We start from the raw sequence: 19,652 nt of genomic DNA on the forward strand, positions 1-19,652 counted from the left end.
TACTGACGGAAGTAAGGCTGTGAGTACGGGGCCTGAGTCGTGCTTGGGTAGCTCAGTTTGTAGAGCACTTGCCCGCGAAAGGTATAGGTCCAGAGTTCGAATCTCGGTCCGACACACAGTTTTAAACTGCCAGGAAGTTTCTTATCAGCGCACACTCCGCTGCAGAGTGAAAATCTCATCTGCAAATAAAATTTCTTCCATTTCCTCGAACATATATGTTTCACATATTAAGCTCTTCAGGAAGATGTGCGGTACAAATTGAACACTTTTTGAAAACCAATTTCTTTTTAATTTTTGGCGTTCTATCTTAAACGCTGGACTGAGAATGGGGGCGCCACTATAACGTTTTTGGCCCGGTTTGAAATATTGTAGATCCGGGACTGAAAGAGTCTACTCCATTTAGTTGACGTGGAATCTCAGTGGAGAACCTTTTACGAGTGATCCCTAAACTATCTGACCTTAGTGCTGGAGCTGGTAGCTATTTCACTGTATCAAACAATGTGCATGCTGCGTGCAGAGACGAATGTCGAAGCATCGTGCGCTGCGAGCAAAGCAGAGACCCTGCAATGTTTTCGGTGCAGAAACCTGAAACCTCAGAAAGCAGATTACTATCCAGAGACTGCTGAGTCCAAGCTCTGTCTAAATAGCTTCACTGACAACAACCAACGTAAGATGTGAACTCCCATCCAAAGAGGCGAAATTCAGAAACGTTTTAAACGTAAGTGTATAGCAGAGCAAGAGGTCACCAGGTTACTGTAGGCCTATGCCACGCGCAAGACGAGAACTCCCAGCCAAGGGGCGAAGTTCAGAATCGTCTTAAACGAGCAACAAAGTTCTCTACATGAGCTGCTGCCTGTAATCGACGTTCTATCCAGTCCAAGTTCTCCGACGGAAGTCTGCACAGCTTGGTTGCTGAGACGGAAGACTGCCAAGCTCATTGTCTCGGACCGCTCTCTCCCCAACTAACCGGTTTCCTCCCTCCTAAGTAAGAGTGGGGCGCTTGTAGTCTCAGTACGCTCTGTTCGTACTCCTACTCTCCTCACTTCAAAAAGCTCCGGCCAACCACAAACTCAAGTTTAGTTTTCTCCCGCTAAACTTTCTAGAACAAATTTATTCCCCCATTTCATCGTACAAATCAACCAGTAGGAAACGTCCACATTAAAAATAGCGGCAAACATATCGACGGACATGACTCAGCGGCAGCGGCAGGTGGTACCGTCCCACACCCCAACACAGTGGCCGAGAGGTTGTAGGCGCTACAGTCTGGAACCGTGCGACCGCTACGGTCGCAGGTTCGAATCCTGCCTCTGGCATGGTTGGGTGTGATGTCCTCAGGTTAGTTAGGTTTAAGTGGTTCTAAGTTCTAGACGTTAAGTCCCATAGTGCTCCGATCCACTTGAACCCCAACACATTGCAGGTGCTTTCTGCATTCTCTAAAAAAAAAATTGCCAGCCGTCATTGTACGCCTGATGCCCTCGCATTCAGTTCCGGCCGAATCCACTTGAAATGTGGCACCTTCAGCGTCTCCGGGGTGGGCGCTTAGAACAGCCGTACCGCTGCTGCATCCCTGGAGGCCCCATGGTGTGGCGTGACGCCACAGAAAGGGCCATTTTGGCCCTAGTTGCTGGGCGACTGTCCGCTGTTCCTCGTGTTCGCTTGCTTTTCGCTGCGCTCCGGTCGAGGACCGCTTCTGCCGCTAACCACAATACTGCGTTTAAAACTGATCGCCCAACATGCAAGTGAGAATTAATTCCTAGTGCCAAGATGTAATTTTCGATGTCAGCTTATTCAGTATTCGTAATAAAAAGCGGCCTCGCTCCCATCAAATTATATCAAAACTCAATCTAACTCCATGTCATAGTCTGTTTCGAAAGCATGTAATGCAATTTTACCGTTTTTTCTTTTCAATTTTTTCTTACATAACCCTGGTTAGCATAGCCAGTTACATGAACAGCAAGTGTTACATTGCTGTCGTGTTAACATAGGCGGACAAGTTCAATCTTCGAGGTCTCCGTGGCATTATCTTTCAAGAAGCTAATGCAAGACTGCCTATTGGCCTTTTTTTCGGTGACTTACCTGATTTCGCGTGCCATTGGGAGAGTCCTTAGAAAATGTAGTCCATCAACAAAGGAGGTGGCTTACAAAACACTCGTTCGACCTATAGTTGAGTATTGCTCATCAGTGTGGGATCCGTATCAGGTCGGGTTGACAGAGGAGATAGAGAAGACCCAAAGAAGAGCGGCGCGTTTCGTAACAGGTTTATTTGGTAAGCGTGATAGCGTTACGGAGATATTTAGCAAACTCAAGTGGCAGACTCAGCAAGAGAGGCGCTCTGCATCGCGGTGTAGCTTGCTGTCCAGGTTTCTAGAGGGTGCGTTTCTGGATGAGGTATCGAATATATTGCTTCCCCCTACTTATACCTCTCCAGGAGAACACGAATGTAAAATTAGAGAGACTCGAGCGCTCACGGAGGATTTCCGGCAGTCGTTCTTCCCGCGAACCACACGCGACTGTAACAGTAAAGGGAGGTAATGACAGTGGCACGTAAAGTGCCCTCCGCCACACACCGTTGGGTGGCTTGTGGAGTATAAATGTAGATGTAGATGTTGATGCAGAGGGTGGTCAACTGTCTCCCCGACAGTACGTTCTCCTCACTTTCGCCACCGAATACACGCAATCATTGTTTGCCGAGACACTGGCGTGACACCACTTCCCAGGCATTATGATTAATGACCTGTGGCACAGAACTGAAACAGGATGGAATGGCGTACCCGCATCCGTCATTCAAGCTCAATTCCACTCTCTGCCCAGTCTGGTACTAGCCATTTTTTCTGCCAAAAATGGCCGACTGCAGACCATATTTTCTGCACTGTATATGCCAAGTAACCTGAAAATTTAATCATGTATTCCTCCTACTATAATACATATGCACAGAAAGTAAACTTCCGTTATTTCGATTCTTTTTGTTGTTTCAATTTTAATAGGAATTAGTGTATTTGTCACACAGGCGTTCTACATAATTTTGCATGCAAGATGATAAACGTAGTAGTATTGTGTTTGGGAGATAACGAAAAAAGATGAAGCTATAGTAAGTTGTAAAAGGGCATGTGATAAACCACCACAATCCACAGAGACTAAGACAGGAAGTTCTTCTTGCGATATTTCTTGGCTGATACCCTAAGTGTTAAAAACACCGTGCTTTACTAATAACTTAAAGTCTAATTTCCGTTAATCGTGCACCTCTTCGCCTCGAGTCCTTTCGAATGTATATTATTATTACAATATCGACATTTTTACTAGCGAAGATATTTTGCCTTTATTATGGAGGTAGTATTCCACCAGATTACATTGAAAATTGTATATGAGGTACCATGTAAGTTCTAACGAAGGCAACTGGTGTAATTTTGGCTTGTGTATGCTGTGAACACCAGCAGGTGTCAGCTGTTAGGCCGCGGCGACTGACTAGACCTCCCTTGTGATTCTCTCTTGAAGAATGCTTCGCACCTGGCCTCTGCTGATTTTGCCGGTAGGCAGGCGAGGGATCGAGTCCAGCACGAACACGCCTCCACGTAACAGCTTCTCCTCGCTGCCGCATGCTTTCTCTGAAATACAAAACAAACACTAATCTTTACTTTACTGCTGTGAACACTGTAGGATAGTTTAGATTACGTACTTCACAATTCTAAGACACAGAAGGCCTCTGCTTCGTGGCAATGACGTAAATCTCATGTACACTGAGGAACCAAGGCAACTTGTATAGGCATCCGTGTACAAATACAGATATAAGTAAACAGGAAGAATGCGGCGCTGCGGTCGGCAACGCCAATATAAGAAACGAGTGTCTGGCACTGTTTTTAGATCCTTTACTGCTGCTACAATGGCAGGTTATAAAGATTTAAGGGAGTTTCAACACGTTGTTGTAATCGGCGCACGAGGGATGCTACACAGCATCTCCGAGGTAGCGATGAAGCGGGGATTTTCCCGTACGACCATTTAACGAGTGTACCGTGAATATCAGGAATCCGGTGAAACATCAGATCTCCGACATAGCTGCCTCCGAAAAAGTAGAACGGGACCAATGATTATTGAAGAGAATCGTTCAAGGTGACAGAAGTGCAACCCTTCCACAAGTTTCTGCAGATCTGAATGATGGGCCATGAACAGGTGTCAGCGTGCGAACCATCATCGAAATGGGCTTTCGGAGCCGAAGGCCCACTCGTGTACCCTTGATGATGATGATAGCACGACACAAAGCTTTATGTCTCACCTGGGCCCGTCAGCACCGACGTCGGACTGTTGATGACTGGAAACATATTGCCTGGCCGGACGAGTCTCTTTTCGGATTGTATCGAGTGGATGGACGCTTACGGGTTTGAACACAACCTCATGAATCCATGGACCCTGCATGTCAGCAATTGACTATTCAAGCTGGTGGAGGCTCTGTAATGGTGTGGGGCGTGCGCAGTTGGAGTTATATGAGATCCCTGATATGTCGACATACGACTCTGACAGGTACGTAAGCATCCTGTCAGGTCACCTGCATCCATTCATGTCCATCGTGCATTCCGACGGATAATTCCAGCAGGACAATGCGACATCCCACACATGCAGAACTTCTCCAGAGTTACTCTTCTGAGTAAACAAATCCACTGGCTGCCTAACTCTCCAGACATGAACATTATTGAGCATATCTGGGATGCCTAGCAACGTGCTGTTCAGAAGAGAGCTACACCCTCTCGTACTCTTACGGATTTATGGACAGCCCTGCAGGATTTGTGATGTCAATTCCTTCCATCACTACTTCAGATGTTAGTCAGGTACATGTAACTTCGTGTTGCGGTACTTCTGCGTGGTCGTGGGGGCCAGCCCAGTACAAAATGTTCAAATAGTTCAAATGGCTCTGAGCACTGTGGGAGTTAACATCTGAGGTCATCAGTCTCCTAGAACTTAGAACTACTTAAACCTAACTAACCTAAGGACATCACACACATCCATGACCGAGGCAGGATTCGAACCTGCGACCGTAGCGGTCGCGCGGTTCCCGACTGTAGCGCCTTGAACGACTTGGCCACTTAGGCCGGCAGTAAAAAATGTACAGCACAGTAAAAATGAATCAGTACAGTCACGATTCGGAACAGTAACCCATCGTTTCATTTGTTTGCTCATTGGTTTGATGCGGCCCGCCACAAATCTATCTCCCATGTCAACCGCATTACCACAAAACAGCATTTGCAGCGAATGTCCTCAGTCGTAGGACCTAATCTAGAAATTATACGATCTACTTCTGCATCAAGTGTTATGGAAGTTATTAAATTGGTGTAAAAGTTCGTAGCATTTTTCTTTGCATGTTAATATTCCGTTTATTATGGGTTTACTTATCGAATCTTATTTTCTGTTTGAAGTTCACTGTTGCAATTGGAGTTTACATATTACCATTTTTTCATATGGAGATAATGAGTGGAGCTGTGGACACTTGGTAATGGAGTGACAAGCGCAGAAATCGGAACATATACGACATATTGTTGTTCTTTGAGTTCATTAGAGGAGTGACAACAGCAGAGGCGGCCAAAAATATGCGTCCCGTATGGGGATAATGTCATTAGACTGAGCACGGCAAGAAAATTGTTTTCTCGTTTTAAGGGGGATTGTTTTGACGTTAGTGAGTCTCACGTTCAGGGAGAAATTCGGGGTTTGATGAAGGTCGTTTAAACTCATTAATCCACAATGATCCACTTCGTTGTATTCGGAACAGCAAATGTGATGAACTGTGATCATTGTACCATCGTGTGACATTTTCATGCAATGGGCAGGTTCAAAAATCGGGTAAATTGGTAGGTCACGCTGTAAACCTATATCATAGAAAGCGGCGGGTGACCATATATGCATTTCCTCTCGCTCGTCATCAATTGGCTCGTCAACAACAACGACCATTCCTATCCTGTATCGTTACTGCTGACGAGAAATCGTGTCTTTATACTAACATAAGGGAAAAAAAAGAAATGTTGAGGCCAATCAAAGCAGCAACACCCCGCAAAAATATCTACGCGCATCTATAGCAGATAGTGGTATGCACCTGGTGGAACACCGACGGTGCCGTGTACTACCAATTGCTTCCCTGAGGGGTATCAATCACTGCTGATATTGATTGTCAATAACTCAGACGTCTTGTAGACGGTATCCAAGAACAACGACCAGGAAGATGATATTTTTTCCGAAAGTCTGCTTATTTGTCTCCAGTCTTGGATTCTACAAACTAACCTGCATATTCTTTTGGATACCAGTTTCCCCAATGATTTTAGGAGTCGTTGATGGAATGTTATCACTACATTTCGCATTATTTGATTGAAAGTCTTCCACGGCTTCGTTAAACACTGATGGATTATTGATATCTTCCATACCAACTCACAGTTCTTCTTCTATCACATGATCAGACAGTTCCTCTCCATCGTAGAAGCATTCCCTGTACTCATTCATCCTCCTTCTTCCCTGCGCTTACCAGGAGTAGTAGTAATAGTAGTCGTCAGTGGATCATGGACATGTCTTGGTATTACAAGTAAAGAGCAACAAAATTCTAGTATTCATATACACTGCTTACAGGAGTATTCCAACAGGGATGGGACAGGTAGTCGACCATGGATTTATAGTAGGAACCATCCCGGCTTTTGTGTAAAGTACTACACGGAAAGCCGGACGCGGTGGCGGAACGGTTCTAGGCGCTTCAGTCCGGAACCACGCGACTGCTACGGTAGCAGTTTCGAATCCTGCTTGGGCATGTATGTGTGTGATGTGCTTAGGTTAGTTAGGTTTAGGTAGTTCTAAGTTCTAGGGAACCGATGGCCTCAGATGTTAAGTCCCATAGTGCTCAGAGACATTTGAACCATTTTGAACTACACGGAAAACATAATTTAGGGTGGCCGGATGAGTTCCCGAATACAAGGCCAGTATTTTTGCAACAGTGCACACTCATTCGGCTTATCCCTAGTGTACAATACCGATATGCAAAGAAGTTATATAATAATGTAAAATTCTACAGATACCCTGTTCACTCACGTCTCACTCCCAGTCACTGCACGCAGTACACACGCTATACAAACATCGTTTCATAATTTAACACTACACACACTGCCAGCTAACATTACCAACAATGTTTGGTTCGTATTTTGATTTGTATTTCCTAGCGTGAAAATGTAAGTCGGTAACCCTGTGTAACGGGTTAAATTTTGAGCTCAGAAAGAGGATAAAATATTTCCATTGTACATTGCCTAGCTTTGGGAGTAAACTTTTCCAGAAATGGAAAAAAAGCAGAAAATAAAGTGAGAAGGTGTTATATGAGAAGACAGACGCCTTATTGCCGTTATTATTAATTTTTTACGTTTCAAAATTGTTGAAATGGCTCTGAGCACTATGGGACTTAACATCTGTGGTCATCAGTCCCCTAGAACTTAGAACTACTTAAACCTAACTAACCTAAGGACATCACACACATCCATGCCCGAGGCAGGAATCGAACCTGCGGCCGTAGCGGTCACGCGGTTCCAGACTGAAGCGCCTAGAACCGCACGGCCACAGAAACCGGCTTTTTATGTTTCATTTTTCGTCAATTCTTTGTTCTGTTTATCTAAGCAATCCTTCACTGTATTGAATGTACTGCTTAACAGAAACTTTTTAACTGAATTTTTAAATAAGTTAGCTTTTTCAGCTCTTTAAGCTCCTTTGAGAATTTGTTGTATCACTCCTTGATAGAAAACGTTGTTTTGAATTTTATGTTCATTATTTTTCGCTAAGTTCAGTCTATATTTCAGTCTAGGTCTTGTTCCATGGTCATTGACAGAGCGGTTTATGCAGTAATTATCAATGTTATTTTTGTATGTGGCATACGTCCTTGGTTTTAATCTCGGCGATGATTGTTTTGACTTTTCTATGTGCTGAATCATTTTCAGTTTCTCCACATTTTCCCAGCAATTATTTCGCCTTTGCTACCCTTATATTCCTATTAACAGAATATATATATATATATATATATATATATATATATATATATATATATATATATATATATATATATATATATATAAAGATCAAGTACGTAAAAAATTAAGTGTTCGGACGGACATGTTGAGAAATGCCGTATATTTACATAAAGTCCTTCTGGATTGTAAGATGATGATATGCTGTAAATTGATCAACCATTGTTTTGGGCACCAATGCATGTAGTCTTAACCAGGATGTAATACTAATACAAAAGTAACCAAATCATCTGCTCATCATTTCACAATATGACTTGTTCTACGATACGAAAGAATTTTATGCGCGCTGACTCCAGTCGTGAAAACCTACGAGGATATATAAGTGCTATGAAGTTTCAGATGCGTAGTTTGGTTCAAACGTTCAGAAATGGCTATGTCAAAAAGAACGGACACCACATACATGATTAAGGCGATGATTGCCAATGATCTCTGCAGTCCCACACTCGACCTGTTACAGAATTCGGCGAGAAGCCGCGAGTAATCAGGCTAATTTGCGGGGCCACTACATCAGTAGTGTGTGGTATAAGTTGAGAATTTGGATCTGACCGGGGGCGTGTGTCACGGTAGTCTTTGGCCTATGTGTCCAGATGGCATAGTGGTCAGCGCATGTGCCTAATAAGCAAGAGACATGGGTTATAATATCCCGGTCTGGCACAAATTCTTTACTTGCTCCATTGAGGTAAATCAGCGCCCTTTGACAGCTAATGTCTTTAATTCCTTTGTATCTCCAAGCATGGCAGACAGGGATGCTCACACAAAATTGACGACTTTCTGATATCAGATGAACTGGGACTTGTCCAGGACCGCGTCATCAGCGTTTATAAGGATTTGAGTAGCTCCGAAATCCCGTTTCCTGTTTCAGTTAGGCACATTGACTAGACAGTAGAAGGCACCATACGCAGGACTGCTGAATGTTTCTCTAACTTTCATCAGAGACACGTGTTTTTCGCAAATCCTTAACTCAAGGAATAAGACTATGAGCTACTAGTTCGGTCTGGAGTAGGGCGAGAAACTACTACGGACAAAGGCGCGGCAGTCTGCATTAGAGCTATTCAGACAGTTTGGCTGTACAGACTGGCGCCAGCAGCTGACCCGATGGTACTCATCCCGTCCTCAGCATGGGAAAATTCTTCAGTGCTCAAGAAATGTTATCATATGCAGGTTTTTATAGCCGATGGTTACGTCAGTTGAAACTTCCTGGCCGAGAGGCCATGGTCGATAAATAAAACTGTCCCATGGTGTTTCGTCGCCGCCTACCGGAGACGTCTTTGGTCTAATTCATAGCATTTACAAGTGCAGCAATCTTCCTATTCATATAACAACAATAAATACGAAGTGACTTGGCATCACGACCCAAAGACCTCACTATGCTGAAGATATATCGAATTACGAAATCTGAAAAATAATACAAGGAAAGCTCAATCTTATCTCCACTATGGTCATGGGGCATAGTAATTTTTATTTGATGTTTAATCATCAAGATTATTTTTTGTTATTTCAACATAATTTGAAGATGCTTGTGGTTTGTTGACGTAATTACCGTGAGTTCAGAAATTCCAGTACCCTGCTTCTTCACTCTTTGTACTTTTAGTGCCCTTTAACAGAATAATGAAACTTGAATGTGTCATCTACATTATCAGCAAGTTCTATAGAGCTGGAAACGCTTATGCACAGAATATGCAATAACTTGGATGAGGCACACAGTTGCACCTTAGACTGCCACTAACTTAAAGCACATGGTTTTATTGGATCATTTTTATGTTAGGTCACGTTTGTGTTTTAGTCCGTACTATAATTTGTACAACACTGTAATACTGAAACCTATACAATGTTATATTCTCACTCTTAACATAGTGACCAGGCCAAGTGAGACCTTGATGTAAGCTTTTCATTATGCTTTTTCTACGAGTTAGGTGGCATGACTACTACAAAAAAATATTACTATGTTACATGACGATGGTGGTGATAGGATTTATCTTTCTTTGCGTTATTTGTCACGTTTTGCAATTGAACAATGTACATATTGATATATCGTCATAGATATATCTTCAGCATAATAAAAGATTTGAGCTGTGATGCCAAGTAACTTCGCATTTATTATTGTCACCTCATATGAATAGGACGATTACTGCTCTTGTACACGCTATGAATGAGTTTTTTATTACGTGCTTGACGCGGATTAAAGCACTCAGTGCTTTTTTCTTCTTATTATTCATGACAAATGAAACGTTTTAAAAGATTTTCCTAAGTATATTGTTATGTGATTGCGAGGGGCCAATTTGTATTGCCTTAATGTTGTTTTACAAATTGGAATGTTGTGTTGTTAGGTACCAGGTAATGGCTTACGGCCGAAACCGGTAGTACTAATAAAATCCAGTTAATGCAGTTCAGTGTCATGAGGTCTTGCTAAAAATTTTAAACTGATATCATTTCCATTTCTAAGCAGCCATAACAGTACTTCCACGTCGTGTTTTACTGTAATACTGACAAGGGAGTGGTCAGACTTGTCATATCGAAACCTGTCTTGCATTTTCACCATTGTAAGTTAACGTTGAAAAAAGTGCGTATGCAGTATTTTAGCTGCTGACATAACTTAGAACTCTGTAATAACATTATCAAATAAGACATTTATCACATGGTTTCCGCGCTTGTAACTGCATATTGCACAGCCCTGACCTCTCTCCCTATGTTACACCACCGCCATGGCATCTAGGGACAAGGCGGCGTCAGCTGCACGCCGGCCTCTTGCCACAGCATGGGAGACTTGATTCGACCAGTGAAATCAATCGGGAGATAATTAAACATTCGTTGACAAGTAAAATTGATATGTTATCTACAAAAGTCTTTCCAGGCTGCTATGGAATGGACACGAGTAAATTTAGAAAAGTCAAAATCAATTTCATTTCGTAAAAATGCGAAATATTGAAGTAATGTTCCAAACATCCATTTTCTGTGCGCCAAGAACACACATGTAAAGACAAAACTGGGCCGGTGAATCAGGCCTAATATCAATATATTTAGAGTGGCACGCATATTTAATCAGATTCAGAAACCGTGGAGAGGAAAACTAATAATGTACTACTGATTGCAATTTAAGAATATTGTCACAGTAGTATACTGGAATCTGCAATGATCTGCGCACAATAATTTTCCCTGTTAGTTCTCTGTAAAATGCGTTCCACTGACGAAAAAATTCTCTGCTTAACGGCTGAATTACGTTCGTCCTGCAGGGTCTAATCTGAAGTCTCTCTTCTTCTTTGTAGGGTGAGCTCGAAATACAGATTTCAATGAATCAGGGCTTTTATTAGTTGACCACGAATCTAGAAGGAGAAGAGATTTATTCCCGCAGAACGGAAGAAAAGCATGATGCATGAAACCTGTAACATTTTCTTGAATTATCTCATTTTGAAAGAGATGAAGGGCGCTCTGTTTAATTGATTGGTGGCAGAAAGTTCCTATGGGACCAAACTGCTGAGATCATCGGTCCCTAGGCTTAAACTCTACTTAATGTAACTTGAACTAATTTACTCTAAGGACAACACTCACACCCACGCCCGAGGGAGGACTCCAACCTCCGACGGGTGGAGCCGCGCGAACCGTGGCAAGGCGCCCCTAGATCGCACGGCTACCCCGCGCGGCTGTTTAATTGTTAAAAACCATCCAACAGCCAAGATAGCTTGAAATATTTTTTTTTAAATTCAAGACAACCAGTTTGAACAGACTGTGCTATCATCTTAAGGTCTTAAAAGTTTTTGTTGTAAAACTTGTTCACTTTACGCTGACCTCACGCACGAGATGTCAGCGTCACATTTTTTTCCATCGTCTGCGTAGAACATTGTTCTTTTGACACGTGGTCCAAACGTCGATTCTTGAAGAATAGCGTTTAAGTTGCTATGAACCATTCAGACTAATTACAGGCATTATAGTGTATGAAAGCGTGGGTGCAGTCGTGGACTGCGCAGTCGCCTCTGTATGTTTTTCTCCTTTGAATGAAGGTGTTCTTTTGGCACGCAATTCTTTTTGAAAACACGACTTATTTGCATTGTAAACGTAAGATTCGCTAAAACTAGAGACCTTATGCTTTGTATTCGTAATTAAAACTTCTATCATTTCGGTTCGAATCACTTCATTTTGCGACCTGTTCCTCGATACAAATTTTGTTATTTTTCATGCCACAATTTTATGTGATCTTTTGAAGCGACTGATACAACTTTGAGAAACTGTAAATTCCTTAGGATCTATGGCGTTGGCAATATCTAACGCTCAGTCAAGTGAAGTTGTATCGATGACACTAAATAACTTTTGTCTGGCTTCGGTAAATACACTCCTGGAAATGGAAAAAAGAACACATTGACACCGGTGTGTCAGACCCACCATACTTGCTCCGGACACTGCGAGAGGGCTGTACAAGCAATGATCACACACACGGCACAGCGGACACACCAGGAACCGCGGTGTTGGCCGTCGAATGGCGCTAGCTGCGCAGCATTTGTGCACCGCCGCCGTCAGTGTCAGCCAGTTTGCCGTGGCATACGGAGCTCCATCGCAGTCTTTAACACTGGTAGCATGCCGCGACAGCGTGGACGTGAACCGTATGTGCAGTTGACGGACTTTGAGCGAGGGCGTATAGTGGGCATGTGGGAGTCCGGGTGGACGTACAGCCGAATTGCTCAACACGTGGAGCGTGAGGTCTCCACACTACATCGATGTTGTCGCCAGTGGTCGGCGGAAGGTGCACGTGCCCGTCGACCTGGGACCGGACCGCAGCGACGCACGGATGCACTCCAAGATCGTAGGATCCTACGCAGTGCCGTAGGGGACCGCACCGCTACTTCCCAGCAAATTAGGGACACTGTTGCTCCTGGGGTATCGGCGAGGACCATTCGCAACCGTCTCCATGAAGCTGGGCTACGGCCCCGCACACCGTTAGGCCGTCTTCCGCTCACGCCCCAACATCGTGCAGCCCGCCTCCAGTGGTGTAGCGACAGGCGTGAACGGAGGGACGAATGGAGACGTGTCGTCTTCAGCGATGAGAGTCGCTTCTGCCTTGGTGCTAATGATGGTCGTATGCGTGTTTGGCGCCGTGCAGGTGAGCGCCACAATCAGGACTGCATACGACCGAGGCAGACAGGGCCAACACCCGGCATCATGGTGTGGGGAGCGATCTCCTACACTGGACGTACACCTCTGGTGATCGTCGAGGGGAAACTGAATAGTGCGCGGTACATCCAAACCGTCATCGAACCCATCGTTCTACCATTCCTAGACGGGCAAGGGAACTTGCTGTTCCAACAGGACACTGCACGTCCGCATGTATCCCGTACCACCCAACGTGCTCTAGAAGGTGTAAGTCAACTACCCTGGCCAGCAAGACCTCCGGATCTGTCCCCCATTGAGCATGTTTGGTACTGGATGAAGCGTCGTCTCACGCGGTCTGCACGTCCAGCACGAACGCTGGTCCAACTGAGGCGCCAGGTGGAAATGGCATGGCAAGCCGTTCCACAGGACTACATCCAGCATCTCTACGATCGTCTCCATGGGAGAATAGCAGCCTGCATTGCTGCGAAAAGTGGATATACACTGTACTAGTGCCGACATTGTGCATGCTCTGTTGCCTGTGTCTATGTGCCTGTGGTTCTGTCAGTGTGATCATGTGATGTATCTGACCCCAGGAATGTGTCAATAAAGTTTCCCCTTCCTGGGACAATGAATTCACGGTGTTCTTATTTCAATTTCCAGGAGTGTAGTTCGAAAAGTTTCGAATTTAACTGGTCTTTATTTCCAGTCGACTCTTACGTCGTCCAGCGACTTCCTATTGTCATCTATACAATTCACTTTCAGAACGGACAAACCGATATTTATTATGAACAGTTCTGACACGTAGGCGTTTCTTTCCACGTTCTTTAAAACAATACATCAACGCTTTGTCTTTGTCTGATAAGGTAATTTTAGTTCCTGGTGTTGCAGCCGGTTCGAAACCTGCCTCGGGCATGGATGTGTGTGATGTCCTTAAGTTAGTTAGGTTCAAGTAGTTCTAAGTTCTAGGGGACTGATGACCTCAGAAGTTAAGTCCCATAGTGCTCAGAGCCATTTGAACCATTTTTTTGTTGCAGCCGGAGGTACAGTCGGCAAATGAAGTGTTTCTCGTTACCACTCACATGTCTGCGCTATTTACACACCCCTCTAGAAGTTTAACTACCGTTTCGCACATCACATTGTCTTCACGTTTGTTTTTGTTGATGGCGTCATTTGTATACCTCCACAGCAAACATCAAAACGTTTACTGGGTTTGCCATCACCTGTGAAAGGAGAGCGAATGTTCAGCGTAAAGTTGCTGCGGAGTATACATGCAGACGCACAGATTATAGTCCCTAACTCGAACTAATGCCAGCACGATGTGTTTCGGCATACGTACCAGGAATTAAAAGATAGTGCATTCCTAAGAAACGAGCTTTGGTTTCCCTTTTTCACCAAGACGTTGCAGCGATAATCCTCTTTAGTGAACACGTGCGATTAGAGGCCACACTTCCCATTCACGCGCCCAACGATTACCATACCAACACGTCGCGACACTCGATATCCAAGGGTGCCCAACCTTCGCTGCAAGCGCCAAGGAAGGAAAACAGCCGCGTAATTTTGTTTACGTCACTACCAGTTCATGTCCGGAACTCCAGCTTTCTATGCGGACCTTTCTCAAAGTTATGTATACAGGGTGGTCCATTGATCGTGACCGGGCCAAAAATCTCACGAAATAAGCGTCAAACGAAAAAACTACAAAGAACGAAACTTGTCTAGCTTGAAGGGGGAAACCAGATGGCAATGTAGTTGGCCCGCTAGATGGTACTGCCAAAGATCAAACTGATGTCAACAGCATTTTTTAAAAAATAGGAACCCCCATTTTTATTACATATTCGTGTAGGACGTAAAGAAATATGAATGTTTTAATTGGACCACTTTTTTCGCTTTGTGACAAATGGCGCTGTAATAGTCACAAACATATGGTTCAGAATTTTAGACGAACAGTTGGTAACAGGTAGGTTTTTAAAATTAAAATACAAATCGTAGAGACGTTTGAACATTTTATTTCGGTTGTTCCAATGTGATAGTGTACCTTTGTGAACTTATCATTTCTGAGAACGTATGCTGTTGCAGCGTGATTACGTATAAATACCACATTAATGCAATAAATGCTCAAAATGATGTCCGTCAATCTCAATGCATTTGGCAATACGTGTAACGACATTCCTCTCAACAGCGAGTAGTTCGCTTTCCGTAATGTTCGCAAATGCACTGACAATGCGCTGACGCATGTTGTCAGGCGTTGTCGGTGGATCACGATAGCAAATATCCTTCAACTTTCTCCACAGAAAGAAATACGAGGACCTCAAATCCGGTGAACGTGCGAGCCATGTATGGTGATTCGACGACCAATCCATCTGTCATGAAATATGCTATTCGATACCGTTTCAACCGCACGGGAGCTATGTGCCGGACATCCAGCATGTTTGAAGCACATCGCCAATCTGTCATGCAGTGAAACATCTTATAGTAACATCGGTAGAACATTAGTAGGAAATCAGCATACATTGCACCATTTAGATAGCAAACGATAGAATTGGGGCCAATTGCCCTTCCTCCCATAAAGCCGCACCACGCATTAACCCGCCAAGGTCGCTGATGTTCCACTTGTCGCAGCCATCGTGGATTTTCCGTTGCCCAACAGTGCATATTATGCCAGTTTACGTTACCGCTGTTGGTGAATAACGCTTCGTCGCCAAATAGAACGCGTGAAAAAAAAACTGTCATCGTCCCGTAGTTTCTCTTGTGTCCAGTGGCAGAACTGTACACGACTTTCAAAGTCGTCGCCATGCAATTCCTGGTGCTAGAAATATGGTACGGGTGCAATCGATGTTGATGTAGCATCCTCAACGACGTTTCTGAGATTCCCGATTCTCGTGCAATTTGTCTGCTACTGATGTGCGGATTAGCCGCGACAGCAGCTAAAACACCTACTTGCGCATCATTTGTTGCAGGTCGTGGTTGACGTTTCACATGTGGCTGAACACTTCCTGTTTCCTTAAATAACGTAACTATCCGGCGAACGGTCCGGAAACTTGGATGATGTCGTCCAGGATACCGAGCAGCATACATAGCACACGCCCTTTGGGCATTTTGATCACAATAGCCATACATCAACACGATATCGACGTTTTCCGCAATTAGTAAACGGTCCATTTTAACACGGGTAATGTATCACGAAGCAAATGCCGTCCGCATTGGCGACATGTTACTTGATGCCACGTACCTATATGTTTGCGGCTATTACATCTATCACAAAGCGAAAAAAGTGGTCCAACTAAAACATTCATATTTCTTTCCGTACTACATGCACATGTATTTAAGAAAACGCAGTTGATATCCGTTTGACCTATGGCAGCGCCATCTAGCGGGACAACCATAGCGCCATCTGGTTTCCCCCTTCAAGCTAGACGAGATTTGTTCTTTGTAGTTTTTTCGTTAGATGCGTATTTCGTGAGATATTTGGACCGGTCATTATCAATGGACCACCCTGTATATGCATGTATGTATTGAACTGGGGACCTATAAACGAGGGAGAGGCTACGTCCTCGCCGTAGCCCTCAGCGATACACAACCCCACAACAGGCTACAGCAGTCCCCTCACCCCACCGCCGCCCCACACTGAACACAGGGCTATTGTGCGCTTCGGCCCCCAGTGTCATTCCTGTCGAGTGTAACCCCAATGTTTGGATGGTAGAGTAATTATGGTGTACACATACGTGGTGACATTGTTTGTGCAGCAGTCGCCGACAAACTGTAACTGAGGGAGAATAGGGGGAACCAACCCGCTTTCGCCGTGTCAGATGGAAAACCGTCCACAGGCTGCCAGCCGGACAGATTCGTCGCGGGGATTGGCACGCCTTACCTTTCGCGAAGCCGTGCGTTAGACCGTACTGCTAGCCGTGCGGGCTTTTTCACAGCTAACTAACAGTGGTAAAAAAATCAACACATACTTCCGAATAATAAGTTTGAACATTCCTTGTGTGTACATATCGTAAGCGGGAGAGTGAGAGACGTCGCCTTACCTTTGACCAGTTGCTTCAGATCGTCAGTGGTGACGGTGGCGCCCGCTGCCAGCATGACGAAGGCGGCTGGGTGCTCCTGGTCTTCGTCGTGCGGTATGCCCAACACCACCGCCTCAGACACCTGCGGATGTGCCAGCAGCCACGCCTCCAACTCTGACGGCGACACCTGCGGGCCAGTCACTCCACTATATATCGCTGAGAAGCACGTACACTAACCGATCAAAAGTATCAGGACGCCCCCGTGTAACGCAGAATCGCTCGTCAGTGTAAAACGAGGCGGGGTGTGTTGTGGCGTCAGTAGAGAAGCAGTAACAAAAGATGGTGGTCAGGAGAACTCAGTCGAATCGAACGCGGACTAGTCATTGAATGTCACCTGAGTAACAGATCCATCAGAGACATTTCAACCCTTGTGAAGCTTCGCAAGTAGACAACTGGTGATGTGACTGTGATGTGGAAACGGAAACGGACAAACACTGATAAACCAAGCCCAGACACACCTCACTTTCTGAAGGGCGGGGACCGTCGAGCATTGCGGAGCACGGCTGTAAAAAGTCGCATGCACCCTTTGGTAGAGCATCGTCTGTCAGTTGTTCTTGAAATGAACTGGACTGTACAGAGCGCTAAACTGAAACCAACAGAACACCACTGGAATCAGCCAGATCACAACGTTCCATAACACTACCTTCTCTCGTGCAAGAACTGCCTACCATTCCTCCACGGTCATTCATACCAGTCATTAAAAGTGTCCCTGTCAAAGGTAAAGCTGTCACAAAGGTGAAGGGTGGACGCATTCCATATTAATGTCCACTATTAGGTCAGCAGAGACTTCTGATCAAAAATGGACTCTAAATAAATCACTGCACTGTGGCACACAAATCTTGTCAGATGCCGTCAGATCAGAATCTTTTTACTATCTAAATAACACATAAAGTGGCGCTAAATATCCAGATATTTTTTGTGCAATTCAGGGGCGAACGACGTGCTGCTTCGAAAATATTAATGTAAGCAGAAATGTTGCTCACCTGAAGAGGGACACCGGTCATTGGAGAGAAATAAAGCGTTTTTGAAAGTATTTCTGGCTGGTCGCTTTTTCACCAAGAAGTTGTGAAAAAGTTTGAGGATAAGGCATTGGAAGCAATTCTGTGTGAAGATCAGGGCGACGGTAGCTTTATTGAAATAAAAGTACCGGATGTTATGAATGAGGGCATTGTGCATCAGTATCAGCATAATAAAATAGGACCCTGAAGTGAACCTAAATGAAGACAAAGTGGAAACGATTTTAAACGTACGTTGTGTGAATGATGACTCAGAATATACACTCCTGGAAATTGAAATAAGAACACCGTGAATTCATTGTCCCAGGAAGGGGAAACTTTATTGACACATTCCTGGGGTCAGATACATCACATGATCACACTGACAGAACCACAGGCACATAGACACAGGCAACAAAGCATGCACAATGTCGGCACTAGTACAGTGTATATCCACCTTTCGCAGCAATGCAGGCTGCTATTCTCCCATGGAGACGATCGTAGAGATGCCTGGATGTAGTCCTGTGGAACGGCTAGCCATGCCATTTCCACCTGGCGCCTCAGTTGGACCAGCGTTCGTGCTGGACGTGCAGACCGCGTGAGACGACGCTTCATCCAGTCCCAAACATGCTCAATGGGGGACAGATCCGGAGATCTTGCTGGCCAGGGTAGTTGACTTACACCTTCTAGAGCACGTTGGGTGGCACGGGATACATGAGGACGTGCATTGTCCTGTTGGAATAGCAAGTTCCCTTGCCTGTCTAGGAATGGTAGAACGATGGGTTCGATGACGGTTTGGATGTACCGTGCACTATTCAGTGTCCCCTCGACGATCACCAGAGGTGTACGTCCAGTGTAGGAGATCGCTCCCCACACCATGATGCCGGGTGTTGGCCCTGTGTGCCTCGGTCGTATGCAGTCCTGATTGTGGCGCTCACCTGCACGGCGCCAAACACGCATACGACCATCATTAGCACCAAGGCAGAAGCGACTCTCATCGCTGAAGACGACACGTCTCCATTCGTCCCTCCAATCACGCCTGTCGCGACACCACTGGAGGCGGGCTGCACGATGTTGGGGCGTGAGCGGAAGACGGCCTAACGGTGTGCGGGACCGTAGCCCAGCTTCATGGAGACGGTTGCGAATGGTCCTCGCCGATACCCCAGGAGCAACAGTGTCCTTAATTTGCTGGGAAGTGGCGGTGCGGTCCCCTACGGCTCTGCGTAGGATCCTACGGTCTTGGCGTGCATCCGTGCGTCGCTGCGGTCCGGTCCCAGGTCGACGGGCACGTGCACCTTCCGCCGACCACTGGCGACAACATCGATGTACTGTGGAGACCTCACGCCCCACGTGTTGAGAAATTCGGCAGTACGTCCACCCGGCCTCCCGCATGCCCACTATACGCCCTCGCTCAAAGTCCGTCAACTGCACATACGGTTCACGTCCACGCTGTCGCGGCATGCTACCAGTGTTAAAGACTGCGATGG

At 45.2% G+C, this 19,652-nt stretch overlaps 1 protein-coding gene across 1 annotated transcript in view; it reads right to left on the reverse strand.

The window, feature by feature from the left end:
- Positions 1 to 3,290: 3,290 nt before the first annotated feature.
- The window catches only part of LOC126281647 (luciferin 4-monooxygenase-like), a 99,871-nt gene continuing 83,509 nt past the window's right edge, over positions 3,291 to 19,652 (reverse strand). The window contains exons 7-8 of the mRNA XM_049980784.1: positions 17,132 to 17,297; positions 3,291 to 3,602 (exon numbers count right to left, since the gene is read on the reverse strand). Coding sequence (XP_049836741.1) covers positions 3,463 to 3,602; positions 17,132 to 17,297 — 306 coding nt within the window. The 3' untranslated portion in view covers positions 3,291 to 3,462. The remainder of the gene's footprint in view (positions 3,603 to 17,131; positions 17,298 to 19,652) is intronic.

The sequence above is a fragment of the Schistocerca gregaria genome, chromosome 7 (genome assembly GCF_023897955.1).
Source record: "Schistocerca gregaria isolate iqSchGreg1 chromosome 7, iqSchGreg1.2, whole genome shotgun sequence".
Taxonomy (NCBI): Eukaryota; Metazoa; Arthropoda; class Insecta; order Orthoptera; family Acrididae; genus Schistocerca; species Schistocerca gregaria.